This window comes from Leucopleurus acutus (genome assembly GCF_964270905.1).
Source record: "Leucopleurus acutus genome assembly, chromosome: 21".
Classification (NCBI taxonomy): Eukaryota; Metazoa; Chordata; class Mammalia; order Artiodactyla; family Delphinidae; genus Leucopleurus; species Leucopleurus acutus.
This window is the reverse complement of record NC_139163.1, coordinates 20636475-20657533: the sequence shown is the minus strand read 5'-3', so window position 1 is coordinate 20657533 and position 21059 is coordinate 20636475. Positions and strand designations below refer to the sequence as shown.

The 21059-nt window shown below is 36.0% G+C and overlaps 1 protein-coding gene across 1 annotated transcript in view; it reads right to left on the bottom strand.

The window, feature by feature from the left end:
* Positions 1-21059, bottom strand: part of LOC309977568 (rho GTPase-activating protein 7-like) — a gene marked incomplete at its 3' end in the record, with an annotated part of 191275 nt that overhangs the window by 78168 nt on the left and 92048 nt on the right. The window contains 2 exon segments of the mRNA XM_082863708.1: positions 9197-9337; positions 16614-16763. Coding sequence (XP_082719834.1) covers positions 9197-9337; positions 16614-16763 — 291 coding nt within the window.

Here is a 21059-nt window from a genome sequence, read left to right as displayed (position 1 = left end):
TTTATAACACTAATGTTCACAACATTAATAGTATTAGAGTTCAGCTACATCATTAATTAGAAAGGCTTTTGTTTAATAAAAAGTAGAATAATTTCATAAGGACATGACTACATCACTTAGATATATTACACATGGATAATAATATTTTTCTTTACATTCTGATTAAATTAAGGTGTTCTAATAAATATTTTAAAAGTTCAATATTATTAGAAACAAAAAAATTGCTCTTTAACAAATATACAAGTCCTTTTTAGTCTATGTAACTACATAAGAGGATATTAGAAATTCAGATAAAAATATTTGTAGAACTATCATCATAGTGTTATATAATATTGTATTTAATACAGAAAAAAACTACAGATGTGCTATAAGTAGGGAAATAATTGCACGATTTTGATATATTCACGAAATTCAACCTGTAAAATTTAACACTTAGTTAATATTTGCTTAGGAAATACATTTAAGTGGAAATTCTACTAGTTCTGAATTCTAAATGTTTTTATCTATTAAAAGTTATTTAAAATTCTGACTTTACTCCCCAATAGACAGTAAAAAATAATGTAAAACTATCTATCTACAGCTCAGTGTCTGCAATATAGAATTTAATAATCTGCTTCAGCAGAATTCCAGACCCAGGCTAAGTCGAGTTGCTCCAATCCAGAGTCTGCTCTCTCTCCCACTTTTTTTGTTTCTTATTGGCACCCAGAGGTTGTTGCCCTGACAACAGAGAAGTTCTGGAGGCAACTTCGCCAGGATGCTCTTGGAAATCAGAGGCTATCTGGACCCAAGAAAAAATTCTCCAATGTTTTCCTCACCCGTATAATTCGTTTAGTCTGGGATTTAAACAAAATTACTGCTATGGATGGATCAAAGAGGATTTTATTCAGAAGGCCAATATATAAAAGGGATAAAAGTAAATAAGTCTGGCTGGGGCAGGGAGAGGAAGGCAGTTCTGGGGGTGCCCAGAGTGCACAATCTGAACAGCACTGATTTATTGTTATTATCGCCTATTTGTATGATTCTCTGCATTTCACAGAATGACTAATGTGGTAAATTCCCATTCAGTAAATTACTATAGTATTTATACAAAGGTAGGGCCTTCAACATGAATCAGCAGAACAACAACAAATAGGGCCTTCAACATGAATCAGCAGAACAACAACAAAATAAAATGGATAAAGCAATCTACAGTAAAAAGGACACAACTGTTTTCATGAGTGTCAATTGATTTTCCTTTGAAGCAGTTTACTAATTCAGAAGTTGCCTGGATTACACCAAGTTGTCACAGTGGAAAGAACAGAGAATCACGAAAAAGTGAGAGTGGCAACAATAATCTAAGGAATATGAACCATTCATTCATTCAAAAAAAGAAACTAGCATATAAAATTCTCATTAAATAAGCAGAATATCAAGAATATTGATATTTTTCAAGTGATTGTGCCTTGAAAAAGATAAAGAGTGAAGATAAAGAGTAAATGACACTTCATATTTTTGTTACAACACCAACTGTTTAGATGTGTGATATTCAGAATACTCAAATGCTTGGTTGCTGTTTTTACTTTTTCATTTAGAAATCTGGTATGTGGTAGACAGCTCAAAACTATAGTCACAAAAGCCCTCTGTATAAACTTTGTACGACGTCTACTGAATATTCACACGGAATCCCCAGTTAAACATTTCAACTGACTTTAATTGTCTTTAAGAAGTGAGGGTAGAGGCCACCAAATGCCAGGGGCAACATTAATTATCAGTCAAAGAATCAAAGTAGGGAATCAGAAAAAGAATGGTAACACTAAATATATAATTAGAACTTGGGGACAACTCTGTTTGAGATGAAGAGAGCTCTGTGAAAATGGCTTATGGGTTATTATTATTGCTCAATGCTATGAATTATATTCTTGGTTGCTGTGATGTGGCGTGCCGTTGGCTTGCCATTTTACATTGCCCAGAAATAACTGGAAGTTGTTATTTCTCTTGGATGAAAATATGAGCTGGATTCGAGAAGTAACATCAGCACATGGAAAAACTAAATTTTCCTCATTGTAATGATGATAACATACAAAAGTACTATTCATATGACCAAATCTTCGGTTGCAGAGATTATTACTTTTTTTACTGTTTCTTGCCCTAACAGAATCTGTTCCATTCTTACTGTCCTCTCATTTTTAGGTTCCATTTTCCCCATCATTCTTTTGGTTGCAGGAGTTCTGCTCCAGACGTCTAATTAGCCAGGTTATTATAAATGAAACACAAACAAAATAGAAAAACAATTTTTCCAACTCAAAAATTACTTAAACATCATGTGCTCGACTTTAGTATTAAGAATCAGTATATCTGGATGCAAGTTGTACTTATTCTTGGCACAATGAAACTCCTAGATTCTGAGTGAAAAGTCTTAAGTGAGGAGGTTATTGTGGAGATCAAATAATCCATCCCTGGGCTTCTCTGGTGGCGCAGTGGTTGAGAGTCCGCTTGCCGATGTAGGGGACACGGGTTCGTGCCCCAGTCGGGGAGGATCACACGTGCTGCGGAGCTGCTGGGCCCGTGAGCCATGGCCGCTGAGCCTGCGCGTCCGGAGCCTGTGCTCCGCAGCGGGAGAGGCCACAACAGTGAGAGGCCCGCGTACCGCAAAATAAATAATAATAAAAAAAATCCATCCCAAACGACTATCATGAATTAACATGTAAATAGATTGGAAACAGATATCAGTATCTTCAAACACAAGAAATGAGAGAATTTTGAATATTTTTAAATAGAAAAGCAAATGGTTATGAAAAATGTTTCTATTTTTCAAAGCCCAAAGTTAATGAATTACATATTTATTATTTCAAAATCCAGAATATGTGAATGGAATCCTCTACACTTTAGAATCAGAATTCTAAGAAATATCTCATTATAATAATCACAGAATGATTTCCTTTTTAGAAACATTTTTTCCCCAGCTCTCTGGTGGCTCAATTTTCCTTAAAAAAGCTATAAGATTGGCTTATTTTTCTTTCTCATAAACAATGAGGATCTTAGTGAATAAATACTTCTTTAAAAATCCACATACTTTAATGTTATTGCTTGGCTATGTCAAAATTAAATTGCCACATTCAAAAGCATTACAATCAAAGGCATTTTTCTAAGACCATTACATTTTTGTTTGCAAAGTGGTAAATTGTACTAATTCAAATTTTTTGATGTTTCAGACTAAACTTTAAGAATTCTATGTGTGTCATTTTTCCTTTTACTATGCTATTTTCTTTACTTATGATATGTGACATTATGAAATACTCTTTAAATTCTAGTCAATTTTACATGTTACCTAACATTTTTCCCCCAAGAGTTCAGTAAAAAGGAGTATTTCCAGTTCCCATTTGTAAAAAAGACAATGTTTTATCCCTTTATTTTGTTTTAAATAGTGAGCAGCATTAGAGAAAATCACTAGCTTTGTTAAAAAAATCTGATAATCACTTAAGCAAAAATATAGAATATCCTGGTAAAACAAAACAGGGACCTACTAAAATTCTGCATATGAACTGCATTTTAAATGATACTTGAGAGTAATGTGATTTGGACTCCTGAATCTACATGCTATTTTTCAATTTTAGTGCCTACCATTTAATATGTCACAAGCATAATGACTTTAGCTAAATGATCACATGTATGAGATATGTGATTGCATTTAGATATAAAACCTGGTTTACATTGAAAGTAATTATGAGGAACCTCTGATGGTTTTTCTCTTCTTTCTTGAATCAGCCTTAATTTCTTTAATATGCTGTATAATTGGGACTAATGCCAACAACATTTTATAGTTTCATAGCAGATTAGACCATATCTCATTGGGTGAAAAAAGGAAAAAAATAAGATCCTGTTTTTAAATGACTTAAACATTAACAGCATTCATTAAAAATAACATAATGTCAAAATTCATACACAACGTCATCACCCTCCTTTTTACCTCCACTTCAAAATATTTATGCTTTTTAGGGCGGACAATACTATTGACAAGTGAATGTCAGACCCAAAAATTATTGTTTGCTTCCATCATGCCAGAGGGGAGAAAGATAATAGACTGTATGTAAGTGTCTCACTAAGTTGACTATAGCATAAACAGTTGTGTTTCAGAGTCACATTGAGAGATTTTTTTTTTTCTTCAACAATAGGTTACACTGACCATGCAATTTTTGAAATTGTTGGTAAAAGAGGCTAAAATATCAGGTTGACTGTGGTATTGGAGTACCACCTTTTTTAAAGTCATCTAGAAACGATCATGAACTTGCAGTCAGGACATACTCCTGAAGCTTTATTTCGGTCACACTCCAGCAGCATTTAGGCAGGATTTACTCTGAACCATTCTTGGGAGGAGTTGGCAGTCTCTGGCATTCAGCCTGCCCTCAGCTCCCACCCCCTCCATGAGCTGCTGTCTCCACCCTCATCTATCTCATGGATATTTTGGTGGTAATGATGAAAAGATTAGGGGTGTATTCGGTCTGTGGAATTAAGAGCTACTGTTGCCAGTTTGAGCTGGAATAAGATATATTTGTCTTTTTTCATCTTGTAGCAATTACAATAATGAAGGTTAATAATTTCTGCTGTTTTTTAACATCTTAAAAGGAGGGTTATTTTGTAATTCCAACATTCAATACATTCTGATATGAATGCTGGTATCTTCCAACATTCCTTTAAATAGTTTAGGATACACTCAAAACTATCTAGCTGGGGTTCCCAAATGCCCAAATGATTGAGGTTCTCATTCTGGTCGTTAGAATTCTATCACATGGCAACTAGTGGGGTTGTCTTCTCTATGAAGCTGATGTTACTATACACAGCAGAACACCTTCTCTGTTCCTCCAGTACTTATTTTACAAATAAAATATGTTGTTTTTCTTATCTCAGCCTTGGTCTCCTTCTTCACAAATGTATGATTAATACTAATTTAATGACCAGCTACACTAATCAGTATCTTTAAGAAAAACAACAACCACAACAAAAGCTGTGGGTTTTAATGCCCAGCTTTAAAATCTTTCATGTAACAACCCTATATTAATTAATGCAGGAACAACTCAAGCAACTGAATACCCTGGTTAGAGGGATGTCAGAATATTGTTCTGCAGTGAATGAAAGCACTGTATAAAAAATGATATGACTACACATGCGTTGTTCACAGAAGTGTCTAGTGTGAAAGGCATGAGAGTGCCTCGAAGGAACAAAACCAAGAATTTAAGAAAGAAATTGATGATATTTTTGGCATTAAGCACCAGACCTTGTTTTTACTAATGTGTTTTTTGGTAGTGGATATCCTACCTTTTAACTTTTAAAATTTTTTGTGTCAAATACATTTCAGAAATCTACTTTAATGCTCAATTTTCAGCATGATATATACACAGTATTTATGAAAAATCTGAAGATTACTCATTGGTCCCCTTCTAATAATAAATATAAAAGTAGAAATCTTATTGAAAAATTGGCACTTAGAAATCCAAAGACCTTACACACAAAAGGAAAGCCAAATATTTGTGGTAGTCAGTCACCATTATAAATAGGTTCATAGCAGCAAATCAAATGTAACTTTAAATAATTCTGAAATGAAAGTAAGCATTCTGTAAAAATGTGACACTATGGAGCAGAAGGCTGGTTCATTTTAGGTGGATGTTAGAAGTAGGTGTTCTTTGAATTTAATGTTTCTACTTAATATTAAAATTGAAATTTTAGTTCATAGTGAAAACAACAGCTCTGTAGGATACTAGAGTTTTCTTTCTTTTCACAAAGTAGCCAGGCTGCCATTATTCCCAAAGCTCCAAATTGAGGGGAAAAGTGTCTGTTTAATATCTCATAAAATAGGTAAAATTCTTCATTCTAATATTTTAACCCAGGAAAAACTAAAAACATAAAATTGATCCATGGCTCAAGACTTACTTTCTAACTTTAGTAAAAAGGAAATACTCAAAATAATAATAACACCAAAACCAGCAAAAAATAAAACACACACATGCTCATATTAAAGCAGCCCTTCCACCAACACAGAAGCCTGTTTTTCAAGCTTACTTATTTTTTTTTTAATCTTTATTGGAGTACAGTTGTTTTAAAATGTTGTGTTAGTTTCTATTGTACAGCAAAGTGAATCAGCTATATGTATACACATATCCCCTTTTTGGATTTCCTTCCCACTTAGGTCACCATAGAGCACTGAATAGAGTTCCCTGTGCTATACAGTAGGTTCTCATTAGTTATCTATTTTATATATAGTATCAATAGTGTATATATGTCAATCCCAGTCTCCCAAGCTACTTTTTTAATTGGCCATTTTCTTTACAAAATTTCCTAAAAGTCAGTTGCCTTTGATAGCAGAGTGTTTTCTTCCCCTCTGGGTACTTCTTGTGGCCAGTTAGAGAATTTGACTAAACTAGAGTTCAGTAGCTGAACAGAGTTGCATTTCCAGTTGTCTAACTCCACCTGAAGTATTGATCAAGATGTGTTAAATAGGTTTTGGGTGTCTTGAAGTGGAATATTGTATTTCAAGGCTGAGTCAATTGCATAATGATTCTCATCACGCACTGACTAGTGAGTTGTGGCATCACTACGAAGTTGTGATCGTGTGCCCAGGTCACACCTGAACAGCTGGATACATCTTCACTTCTGATTTTATTCCAAGTTGGCAACTTTTCAGTTAATATTTGATTTGCAGTGCATGAAAAAATATGTTTCTGTTCAACAACTGATTTTAATTATTTCTTAATTTTGCCTATGGAGTGAATAGTTTGGTCAACTGATATGGCAAAACATGAACAATTTGAAAAAGGACCCATTATAAAGTACTCTAAGGGATTAAAGCCCTAGGAAAACTGATGGTTTTATGTTTCTCATTCTAAAACTTTACTGAAGATGGTTACCATAAAAATGTGTACATTGCTCAATGGAAATATATTGACCACATTTATAAGCATGGGAGCATTGAAAAAAGACTAAGGAACTGCACACAGAGTTGTAGCAATTACAAATTATAAGGTGACTACACTCTAAAATATGTACGTTTCAAGGGAGAAATAGTGGATACCAACGGTAATTATGCTAAAGTAAAAGATGAACACAGAATAAATGTTAGAGTGAAAAGAACACTCTTAGGGTCAATAGAAGGTGCTTTAAAAAGCTAATTTAAGCAGAAATACCTTTAAAAAAGGGAATTCACCTTCCTTTCTACTTACTTCTTTTTTTAAAAAAATACATTTATTTCTTTATTTTATTTTTGTTTGCATTGGGTCTTCGTTGCTGTGTGTGGGCTTTCTCTAGTTGCAGCGAGCGGGGGCTACTCTTCGTTGCAGAACTCAGGCTTCTCATTGCAGTGGCTTCTCTTGTTGTGGAGCACGGACTCTAGGCACGCGGGGTTCAGTAACTGTGGCACGTGGGCTCAGTAGTTGTGGCTCGTGGGATCTAGAGCGCAGCCTCAGTAGTTGCGGCACACGGGCTTAGGTGCTCTGTGGCATGTGGGATCTTCCCAGACCAGGACTCGAACCTGTGTCCCCTGCATTGGCAGGCGGATTCTTAATCAGTGCTCCACCAGGGAAGTCCCTCTACTTACTTCTCATATGTCAGCCCCACACCTGTCCCCAGTGTTCAAAAAGCCAACGCTCCAATTGTTCCCAAACCTTCAAGCTAAAACTTTTTTTTTTGCGGTACGCGGGCCTCTCACCACTGTGGCCTCTCCCGCTGCGGAGCACAGGCTCCGGACGCGCAGGCTCAGCGGCCATGGCTCACGGGCCCAGCCACTCTGCGGCATGTGGGACCTTCCCGGACCGGGGCACGAACCCATGTCCCCTGCATCGGCAGGTGGACTCTCAACCACTGGGCCACCTGGGAAGCCCCAAGCTAAAACTCTTAAGAGGCTTTTATCTTTTCCCTTAATAAGAACGTGGTAAAATGAGATTGTTGAGTTTCATATTTGAATTTTGCATTTCAACCTTCTCTAGCGATTGTGGAAAAGAAGAGCAACACGTCACTGCAGTCTGCCCATTGGCACACATTATTTTTGACCCTATTTTTTCAGTGTACCGCAAAATAGCATTGGGTAGTATGTCATTGGTTCCTCCTATTTCCTGTATATACAGCACTACCATACAGCATGTCATTGCATTTCATTGTTTACATGCCTCCCTCCCTTGCTAGACTGTGAGATATTTAAAGACAGAGAATATATTTTTATTGCTCTCCAAGTCTTTTTTATCTTGCATAACACACGGCACATCGTAGGTGTTCAATAAATATTTATTCCATCAAAAATACTCTAGATATTCTTGCAGTTGAACATACATACTACATTTTAAATTCAAGTTTTCTCTTTTTAGTTTTATTTCAGATTTGCCTTTTATTTTAAAGGCAGGCAGAAAAGCAATCCAAACTTGTTTCTCTGTGTTAAGCTAACATGGGCATTTAAAAAATAATACGACACTATGATTTTCACTAAACTAGGAAAGGTTATTTTGGAGCTGCTGGGACTTTAGATATTTGAAGTAGTAATTACTTCCTCCATAAATGTTACCTTTAGAGTCAAATACTGCTTTCCTGTTGCAGTTCAACTTTTTACTTAAAGGAAAATGTCTTCTATTCACAAGTCACTGTGCTATACTATTACATGTAGTGATTCTCCTTTTCATTTGTTTTGGTAGCATTGTAAAGTCTATGAAGCATCATAATAATAACAATAGTAGCTTACATTTTTTCAGTATTTTTTCTGTGCCAAGCATTTCACTAAGCACTTGACATGTGCTATGTCATTTAATACCCACATAAAACTTATCATGTGTGTGATCTTATATATCTCTACTTTTTAATCTATCTATCTATCCATCCATCCATCCATCCATCCATTAATTTTCCCATTGGTAAGCCATTTAGTCAGAATAATAATACAGGGAGAATCATCTTTACATTTTGCATTCTTGGTTCTTTCAAGTTTTCAGTATCCAGTAATAAAATTTAACACCATATTTTGCATAATTCTGGAACAATGACCTATGTTAGTAAAGTACTTGTGTAAACATTTATAAAACAAAAAAACAGCATATGTTGGGCGGTATTTAATTAAGTACTATCAAGTCACTGCAACTAAGAATCCAAGAGTATTTCTTCTAAACTGAATGGATGAGATATCAACTCTTACCTGAAGATAATCAACACTTCATGTGGAAACTGACTGTTATAATTAACAACTTACCATAGACTTGGGTTTGGTTCCAGAACTGGCCACTGAGGTGGAAGATGGTAGGTCAGTGGACTCGGTGTTAGAAGACAGATTTATTTGTGTCTGATTTACCGAAGTGTTATCTGCTCCACTCTCAGATCCTGATTCCAGATCCTATGAAAAAAATGCATTGGTATGAAGGGCATGTCCACACTCTCTACATGCCTTTCTCCCACCTCCAACACCTTTCCACCTCCTCCTTCTCCCAACACACATGGACACACCACAGAGTTATGACAACAGACAGTGACACGTCACCCATAACCATGCATTATTTTGTATTAACAATTGTACTCTTCAGAGGGTCTGATTTTGGAATGCAAATACTGGAAAAGAGGTAGCAAACTACTTTGATAATTTAACAGCTGATCGTGCATTGGAAAGGGCAGTAGGGGCAGCTAGCCGGGACACTGCAATAAGTCAGGAGGAAGAAGCCCATAGACAGCCCTTGCTCGTTGTGTGACTTTGAGTAACTCACTCTACATCCCTCTTGCAACAGGGTTATAAGTGTCAAATGAAAAGACAGTTCTCAGTTCTCACCTTACTCTCTTCTATGTTCCCATCAGATCTCCATGGTGACACCTACCATAATAGCCTGGAATCATTTAGCTCAAGTGTATGTCTATCTAACGAACTATAAGCTATTTGAGGGCAGGAATTACGCTTTGTCATGTGTGATTCAATTCCCTCATTTGAAAATGAGTGTAATGATAGCATGCACTCATACAGGTTTATGAAGATTAAGCAAGATATATGCAAAGTGCATGTAACAGGCACATAATCATTTTCATTAAATGCTGGGCATTACTGTAAATATTGTTATTATTAACATCATATGCCTTCTGAGCAACTAGTGTACAGTATGTGGATAAGACATGTCTGTTGAATGAGTGCAATTACACTGTAATCCCTCCAAAGGCTGTGCATTTAATTTACCAAATGATATCTTTGTGTTATATGTGAGAACACAGAGGAAAAGCAAGGGTGAGGAGAATGCAAAGGGGAGGGAGTGAAGGCACACATCACTCTATAATGTTAACCTGAGAAAATTATGATTTGATAATCTTTATGTCCACTCTTTCTACATCTCAACTTCACCATGTCCCATATGGTTAAATATCATCTACGCTGCACCCCGACTCTCTGGCCTTATGCTCTATCATTCTATTGTTTCTATATGCTCTGCCATACTTGCTGTTTGTCAGTCCTCCTAGTACACCAAGGTGGTGTTTATGGCAGGGACTATGCCCTTTCTTGTCCCTTGTCCAAGTATTTCCCTTTGCTGTCCCTTTCTTGTCACTCAGCTCTCAGTTTGAATATCACTACCTCAGAGAAGCATCCTTTGACAGTTCAAACTAAAATATTTTCCTCTCTTCAACCTCCACAGTGTATCATTTTCTATTTTACGATCTTATTACCTTGTTTATCTACCACGTATCAACAATATCCATCCATCATCTCTACCTATGTATGTACGTATGCATCTATCTCTCTATCTGACCATCTATCTACCTTTCATTCATTTCTATTTCAAATCTTTTTTGTCTCCCTTTATTGGAATCTATGCATCACAAGAGCAGGGGCTTCACCTGTCTTGTTCACTGATACATTCCCCAGGCTTAGAATAGTGCCTGGCACCTAGAATATGCTCATAAATATTGTTTTATGAAAGAATAACCAAACTGACAAATATTAATATGTAACCAAGGAGGCACAAGATCTGTACACTAGAAACTACAGGACACTGATGAAAGAAATTGAAGAAGACACAAATAAATGGAAAGATAGCTCATGTTCCTGAATTGGAAAAATTAAAATTGTGAAAAATGTCCATGCTACCCAAAGTGATCTATAGATTTAGTGCAACCCCTGTCAGAATTTCAATGGCATTTTTCATAGAAATAGGAAAAAGCAATCCTAAAATTTGTATGGAACCACAAAAGACCCTGGATAGCCAAAGCAATCTGAGAAATAATAACAAAGCTGGAGCCATTGCATTCCCTTACTTCAAATTATAGTACTGTAGTAATCAAAACAGTATGGTACTGGCATAAAAACAGACACACAGACCAATGGAATAGAACAGAGAGCACAGAAATAAAAGCATGCATATACAGTCAACTAACATTTGACAAGGGGGCCAAGAATATTCAATAGGGAAAAAATAGTCCTTTCAGTAAATGGTGTTGGGAAAATTGGATATTCACATGCAAATTAATGAAACTGGACCCCTATCTTACACCACTCACAAACCTTAACTTGAAATGAATTAAAGACGTAAATGTAATATCTGAAACTGTAAAACTCCTAGAAGAAAGCATAGAGCAAAAGCTTCTTGACATTGGTCTTGGCAACAATTTTTTGGGTATGACACCGAAAGCACAAGTAATAAAAACAAAAATAAACAAATGGGACTATATCAAACTAAATCGCGTCTGCACAGCAAAGGGAACAATCAACAGAATGAAGGATGCAGCCTATAGAATTACAAGAAAATGTTTGCAAACCTTAGATAAGGGGTTAATATCCAAAATGTATAAGGAACTCATTCAACTCAATAGCAAAAAACAAATAATCTGATTAAAAAATGAGCAAAATACTTGAGTAGACATTTTTTCCAAAGACACAAATGGCCAACAGGTACATGAAAAGGTGCTTAAATCACTAATTATCAGGGAAATGCAAATTAAAACTACAATGAGATATCACCTCACACTTGTCAGAACAGCTATCATAAAAGGGAATCCTAGTGCATTGTTGGTAGGAATGTGAATGAGTATAGTCACTATGGAAAACAGTATGGAGGTTCCTCAAAAAATAAAAATAGGGTTTCCCTGGTGGCGCAGTGGTTGGGAGTCCGTCTGCCAATGCAGGGGATACGGGTTCGTGCCCCAGTCCGGGAAGATCCCACATGCCACGGAGCGGCTGGGCCTGTGAGCCATGGCCGCTGAGCCTGCGCGTCCGGAGCCTGTGCTCCGCAACGGGAGAGGCCACAACAGTGAGAGGTCCGCGTACCGCAAAAAAAAAAAAAAAAAAAAAAAAATTGAACTACCATATAATCCAGTAAGTCCACATCTGCATATACATCCAAAGGAAATGAAATCACTGTCTTAAAGAGACATCTGCACCCCTATATTCATGGCTGCATTATATTCACAATAGCCAAGACACAGAAATAACTGAAGTGTCTATAGATGGATGAATGGATAAAGAAAATGTGGTATATATATACAATGGAATATTATTTAGCCATAGAAAAGAAGGAAATTCTGCCTTTTGTGACAATATGGAAGGACCTGGAGAGCATTATTCTAAGTGAAATGAGCCAGACAGAGAAACACAAATACTGTATGATCTCACTTATATGTGGAATCTAAAAAAAAGGCCAAAATAGAAACAGAGTGAAGTGGTGGTTGCTAGGGGCTGGAATGTGGGGAAAATGGGGACATGCTGGTCAGAAGGTACAAGCTTCCAGTTATAAGAGGCATAAGTTCTGAGGATCTAATCTTCATTTTGGCGACTACAGTTAACAACACTGTATTATATATTTGAAAGTTGTAAGAGAGTAGATATTAAATGTTCTCACCACACACATACACACACACACACAACTGTAATTATACCAGTTTATGGATGTGTTAACTAACCTTACTGTGGTAATTATTTTGCATAAAAAAACTGTATCAAATCATCACATTGTATACCTTAAACTTATACAATGTTATATGTCAATTCTATCTCAATAAAGCTACAAAAAAAAAGAAAAGAAAAAAGTAGAAAACAAACATAAAAAAGAAAGGGTATAAAAGACATACATAACAATAATAAATATGAAACATAATACTAAATTCTTTAAGTGTGTGTGTGTGTGTGTGTGTGTGTGTGTGTGTGTAAAACATATAACCATAACCAAATTTCTCATGCCCTGAGTGCTTTCAGATTAAGGGTCATCTATTCTTTTTTTTTGCACGGAAAAGACATTTTACATTTTACCATAAGAGAAAAATGGCTCATTAAGATTTCAAATTGAATCAACATCAAATGGATAGTCATAAATAGCAGGTAATTTATAAACATCAAATGCATAATCATAAGTAGCAGGTAGTTTATAAGCCATTTATATTTTACATTTATGTTTATCAGAAATCATTTGCACTAATTTTGCCTTCCTATTTATGATTTGATTAGGCAAATAACAGGGTAACCTTGCATCCTTCTAACAATACAATAATTCTGAGGTAAAATAATAAATATTAAATTTTTTTTTTACCATTTAAAGACAATACTGTACAGCCATTCTCTGTTTCCACGTTCACAAACTCTATGTGGAAGATATTATTATCACTACCTGATGGATGATGAAGCCAAAGCTTAAGGCAAGTAACCTGACCAAATTCATGTTCTGTGGCAGGGCTGACATTAAAGCTCAGATCTGCCTGACCCTCACTTGTCAGGCTCTATCAAGGCAGCCTTCTATACATTTTTACATCTACCCTTATTTTAATATGTTTTTCTCTTTGAAGCTATTCTTAAAGACTCCAGCCCATATTATTCTTTACCCCCTTTATTATATGTAGAACTCACTCCAGCATTTTCTTACAAATAATCTCAAACTGAGGTCACTGTTTCATTGTATGTCTTGCCCTCCTTGCTAAACTGTACGTTCACAGTGGAGTATGAGGGTGTGGCAGAGGGGGTTTCTCCTCTGAATCTGGGACAGTACTCCTTGGTGGACAATCAAGGTCATAATTACTTGTTATAATCCACTTATTCCATGGTACAATTATCAAAAGGAATGAAAATCGCATGTGGAAAAAATTCTGATGACGAGAGAATGTTAAAATTAGCTTTAAATACCAAGGAACAGAAATAAAGAAAAAGGGACAACGTAGAAAAACACAGACACAAAAAGAAGTTTCTAGGGATGCAGGCTATGTCTTATTTACCTTTAACCCAGCGTCTGGTGTGAGTGAGCACATGAGAGAAGGCAATGGCATTAACAAATACTAAATATGTACTCTGTGCCAGATCTTTGCAATGCATCTCACACGTGTTCTTTCATTTACTCCTCCCAACAAGCCATTAAGTAAGAAACAATGTCTCCTCTTTTTACATGAACCTGAAGTTGAGAAATTAAATACTTTTCTTATGTTCTCAGATATTCAGTTGTAGAGCTGGCATGTGAACTCAGGCCTGCAGACTCCAAAGTTTATGTTTCTACTGTATTATTTGGCCTATTTCAAGTATCTGTTGAACTAAAAACTCAGAAATACATCTTTATTTACAGAATTAACCCTTGTTCAGCAAGGGTGGTGATGGTCCATGAGATAGTGCATGCAATATAAAATCCAGTTTACGCTTTAAATGGAGGCAGAGATGTAGATGCAGACAAATCCTAATCATCACCCACCTTAGCTCTTGTTTTGCATTGTCTTTACCACTCAACACAGAACCATATCTAGCAGGTAAGGGCTGTTTTGCTCTCTGAGATGGAGACAACAATATGGAATTGTATTTAGCAGAAATCTGGGCTGTGCTTTTTTCCCTAAATACATGGGATTGAGGAAAGGTCAATATAGAGGGAAAAGGGGAGCAAGTAAAGAGATAGGGAGAGATAGCAATTCACACCAGAAAACTTTCAAGAGAAAATGTATTCCACACCTACATTAATGGCAAAAGTACTGAGAAGAACCTCCTATTGAAAAATTGGGCTTTGAAGTGTTGATGAAAATGAGTTTGAAGCTTCTACACCCTTCATATGTAAACGAGAAAACATCCCTTCTTTTTGGCCTCAGGAGATCACTTTCACTGCGTTTCCTCCATCTGGGTGCCTGTCCTACTAAAGTATATGCAAGACGCTATGGCGGCACCAGGAAAGGAGTAAGTGATTCTGTCTGGGAAGACAGAAAGAGATTTAGGGAAGATTTCACTGTAAAGAAAATATTTGAGATGAATCCTGAAGGATGAAGAAAAATTATTAAAAGAAAAATATCATTCCTACCAGCTTTCTAGGTCAAAGCATTTAATTTCATATTTATTCATTTTTTAATCAAAAATGTTTTTTGCTCAAGCTATCAGATTTCCATTATAGCCAGCTAGGAAAGGCAGTATGGGATAGTGGTTGAGTGACATGGCTCTGGATCAAGACTGGCTGGGCTTCTGTGCCAGCTCTGGCCCATACAATTACTGTCTCTATTCTTTTTACTCATCTGAACAATGTTGTAAGGAATGATTGTGTTAACATACATAACGCATTTAGAATAGTATTAATACTTCGTTTATACTTAGGTTAGCTATTATTTTAACTTGTTTATTGACTTTAAATATTCTGCACCACAGTCAGAATGAGTTTTGAATAACTTCAGAATCAATAGTAGAACTATACAAATTAAAGAATTTGATACAGAATAGTTCTATTTTGAAAGGTGCTTTTATATATATATATATATATATATATATATATATATATATATAACATTTTCCACCCCTTTGATCTTAGGTAATTACAAAATTTCTTGAATTAACGTGTTGATTACTGAATATCAAAAGTGATAGATTAATTGAAAAGGAATGCATGGCTTAATTATAAGTAAATTCTACCATCACATTTGCTAGATCTGCAAAAACTAAGCCATTTAATTGAAGCTAATATTAAATATGTAAAATGTATAGACATTTTGGAATCTATGTCTTCTAAATTTTATTTTGTGTTAGAATCTGATAGGAGTGTCTATCTTATTTGAAACTAATGCACAGTAGAATAAAATTTTCACCTCTGTCCTATTCATTGTGTTTCACTAAGTGAATTTTAGAGTGTTCTCAAGCTGATTTCATCTAAATTCTTTTTTGTAATATGCTTGGTTAGTTCAACCAGCATCCATCCATCCATCCCTCCGTCCATCCATCCACTTGCTCACCCACCCATCTATACATCCATTCATCGACCCACACATTCATCCAACGAACCATTCATCCATCTGTCCAGCAAATATTTATTAACCATCTTCTATATGCAATGTAAATTTGTGGGACACTGGAAATAAGACACTAAACAAGATCAACAGAGCACTGCTAATGGCGTTTATAGCATATCAAGGAAGACCAACAATTAGGGAAACAATGACAATGAAGAGACTCTGATCAGTAGGAAGCAAAATAATTTCCCAAAATGACCCTCTTTCCTGTCTAGTAATAACCATTTTCTTTTGAATCACACACTTCTCTTATGGACTCTGCATGAAGCCTAGAATGATTTGAGTGACACTTATGGAACACTATCAGGGTCCCATGTGGGTAGTGGGGCCATCCAACATGTTTCATTTGCAAGAGGGACTATACAAAGTAGAGACATCACGTTCACATGCAAAGAAGTGGGAAGTGGGAAGCTCACAGGGACTTGCCGCCGAAGGTTGGTTGGTGTGCTGGATGGAGAGGAGCTGGTGCTGAGAGCGTTCTCAATGTCCTGATCAAGCTGGTCCAGTTTCATGATCAGCAACAACATCGAGTCTAGCCGCACCCTATCTCGATCTTCTCTTATTTCCTGAGGAACAGAACATGTTGTTACTGAATCTGAAAGGCCATTTCTTGGAAAAAATAAAAAGTTCTCTGTTCTTCAATGTGACAAAAGGACACTGAATAATAGGCAGTCTTCTACTTCAGGGGGGAAGGGAAGTTCTATTCTGTACCATCAATGTGCTCTTCATTGGAAAGATACTGACCACCTGCCAAGAAAGCATTTTACATGCATATTAAATATATATTTTCTAGAGCAAGGCACAATGAAAAGGAAGTATAACATCATATCAGTACTGATACTTACTTACAATTTCCGATTAATTATTCTTGAGAAAAGTTGTATGTTTACTCTTCTTTTGTCATAGTACAAATCAATTATAACATACTAATAATTGTTTGCGGGTTAGACATTTAAGGATGCATACAAGATGATATTTTTGGATGAATATTTCTGAGTATAGTAAAACATAGGAAAAGAATCAAACAAGGCAGGATTGTTTAGTTTAGTTTTGTTTTTTTGCATGGGGCCATTTACTCACTGCTGCTTCAAGCTATGTCATTGCCAGTATTTATTTTCAAGCTTCTTTTCTTTCACACACTTTTGAAAAACGCCTCCACAATCGTATGAATAATGGTTACTTATTCTGAGCTCTCTATAATATAGACATATTTATGGATATAGTTTTGTTTATAAAAGTAACTAAAGCTTCTTACTGACCATATAGAGTTATTTGGGCATGACTGTTTACTATTCTTGGGTGTTCAAATCAATTCAGTTAGTATTAGAAAACTTTCAGACTTTCTGTAATGTGCAAGATATCAGGGTTGGGCAGAGTACTGGGTAAAAGAACAAAACAAAACAAAACATGGAAAGCGCTGTAAGTTTCCTTAGAAGCATAATCTATTGAGGGATGTCACAGGCTCAGGACCAGCCCTTTTGAGGCAAGTCATCATTTGTGACTCATGTTGCCCTTGCCATCTTCTCATCTGTCTGAGATATTTACCTGGGTGAAATCAGCTTTAAAAGGACCATCAGTGGTGACCTCAAAGGGAAACTATACCATGATGGAAGGCTGAGGGGTGCAGGCACAAGGGAGTAATTTGGAGGCTTTGCTGAGGTGATGGGATTAGTAGTGGTATGAATGAGGTGACTGTCTGAATCAGATCTTTTGTTTTGGGCCTTTTACTTTTAATCACCCTAAATTTCCTAGTCACCATTAGGGGGCACCCCAAAGAACAAGGACTTGGGTAATTTCATGGATTCATCTAATGCTATAGATGAAATTAGATTAGCTAATATTAATAATAACTATCTGTTAATATTAATAGCCGACTGTTAATAATAATAATCTTTCACATGTCAAATAATTGGTTAATTAGATTAAGTTGGTCAAAAAATCATTAATTCAGCTAACATGGACAAGTTATTTGTGTAATCTGAACTTGTGCTTGGTTTAAAGATTAATGTCAAATTGAAAGACCTAGTCCTGTTTCCACAAAGTCATTAATTTTGAGAATAAATTAAGAATTTTTTTGAGTTATGTTAATTCCTTTAGGGTACTATGCTATGATTATTTCTTCAATTTCCTTCCATCGTCCCTGCTGTCTAAAACATTTAATGAGGCTCTGACAGAGAATTACAGAACTTTTGTCATAATAAAGTTTTATTGTGCCTAAGAAGGGCCAGGATATTTGCAAACAGACCTGAACCTTACTATACATCATATTCCTCAATGCTACAGAACTTTGTTATATTTAAAAGAATGTTATTTATAGTAAAACCCTGCTTATACCTTAAAATAGAGTCCCAGACATATTAGAGATTACTCAGTTTGATTCTCTTCTAAATAATCCAGTAAATGGAAGAATCTGCCTGAATAGAAGACTCAAAGTCCCCTTAATTACTCCCTCAATGTGTTTACTTATATAATTTCCTTCTCTTTTAAACCAAAGTTGTGTTTGGCAAGATAATGTTCTTTGCATCTCTACACATATCCACGTATGTTTTTGTGTGATTGTCTTTCATTCCCCAGTAATAACATCCTCAAGCACAAAGATGAAGTTTTTCTACCTGGCAGACACAGAGTCAAGTTCTACACTGCATACGCAATACATTTTCAGGAATAATAATAACAATGAAATCAACAGGAGCAAGTGAAATAACACTTCTCAAAGCCTTAGAAAATATATATTGATATTTTTCCAGCTACTAAGTTAATGTTGGAAAAAACAGTATACCCTGCAGCTATCCTAGACCTATCAGTAGTAGCCTCAGAAATAATTTGTTTTTGAATTAACTAGATGCTGAGTTTGTGCTTTAAAAACTTTTTGAAATCCATTGGCTGAGCATCAAATTATTTTAAATTATCTGCCAAAAGAATAAAACAAAACAGCCTTGGTCTAAGATATTTCTTTAGAGAAATAAGCCTATTGATTTTCCCTTTTCTTCATGGATGCTTCTCTATTCACCATCTATTACAACGTTCAGTCTGAAGTGTCAAGTACACAGACTCATATAGTATGTTACACATTAGTTAAACGTCACAAAATTGAGTTGGCTACAAATCAGATGCTTTGGATAAATTTTTTGTCCTTGTTGTTAAAGCCCAAGTATGAATATTTCGCAAATTTCTAACCTTTCATATGTCCATGGCTAAACTCCAGCGAACAGCTCATGCCTGAAAACAGAGTTGTGCATTTGCAGATTCTGGCGAGGTTGAACCCTACAGTGGAGCTTCCATTTCATGCTGTCACTATAGGCCAAGAAGAGGAGCTTCTTAATAAGCGAAGCTGGCTTAGTTCTAGGTATTTCAGTAACGTAACTTAACCCCCTTAAATCAAAGCCAAGATGTGAAATTCTCTCCCTTCCCATCTTTCTTTCCTTCTTTCCTGCAGTCACAGCTATTCTGGGCCAAGCACTATGAAAGGGACAAAATGTTCATCAATGAACAAGAGATAGAAAATCTCTGCTGTCCTGAATATTATAGTCAACATGAGAAGACAAATAATTAAAGTTAACAAATTCATAAATAAGATCGTTTCCAATAGGAACAAGTGTAAGAAGAAAATAAATAGGGTAATGAGGTAAACAGTAACTGCAGGTGGAGTGTCCCACCTTGTAGAGGGTGGTCAGAGAAGAAGTGGGAGTAAATCATGATGGGGTGAAAAAAATGAGGTAGAGGAGAGAAAGATGGAGATAGAGATGGAGAGAGAGTAAAGGAGAGAGAGAGAGAAAGAGAAAGGGAAGGAAGGAAAGAAGGGAGGGAGGGAGTGAGTGAGGAGTAGTAGAACTGGGAAAGCAGTGTCCCACGCAGGGTGAAGAGTGATACGAGGACACTGACGTAAGAATGAGTTTGGTGAATAAGAGGATTTGAAAAAAGGTTAGAGAAGCCAGGAGAGGGAAAGTGAGTGAGGGAGTGAGTGGGTGCTAGGACAAAATGAGGTTGAATATAAACAGGAGTCAAATTATATTGTCATGAAGGTCACTATAAAGAGGTCAATTTTATTCTTTGTGTGCTATGGGGCTATGGGCAGGATGTAAGCAAATGAGTGATTTACTGTGCTTTTTTAAACTTTTAGAGTTCTCACCACATATTGACAACCAAACATTTTTGGAACCTCACCATATTTTATGTCCAGCAATGCCACACGACTAATACACCCTGGTTTCCATTCTTTCCAGCATACAGAAACTATGTTTTGGAAGAACACCAATGACCACAATTTATTGCAAGATACCTTTGAAGCATCTGGTCCAATTCTTTACACTTTTATTTAACAATCGTTCAAGATATGTTTATTGACCATCTACTACGTGCTATACATCATTTCATAGGAAACAACCAATTCCATATTTGTACAGTTATAATTTTTAGAAATGTTATGGAGACAAATTTTGCCTTCCTCTAACTTCCCAGTTTCTCCCCCCAGAACCAGACAGCATAAGTAGTGCCTATTCCATGAAACAGCCTTTCAAATATTTGAAAAACTATGTTGTGCCCATTTTCTTCCTTTTCTAGGTAAATCATCCTCAGTTCCTTTACTTCTTATATGACATGTTTTCAAATCCTTATTAGTTCTGTTTACTCTTCTCTGGATATAACTGTCAATGACCCAATTAATTGGATTAAATATATTACTCTACATGTTCTCTGACCATGAAGACAGAGAAGGCAAGTATTTCCCCATGTTCTGTACACCCTCTTTAATGCGGCCTAAGAATTAAGTGCCTGTTTAGAATATGAACAGGCTATTCTTAATGGGATAGCCACAATCTGTTCTTTTAATGAGGAAAAGTATTTCGTTGGCTGTGAGCTGAACT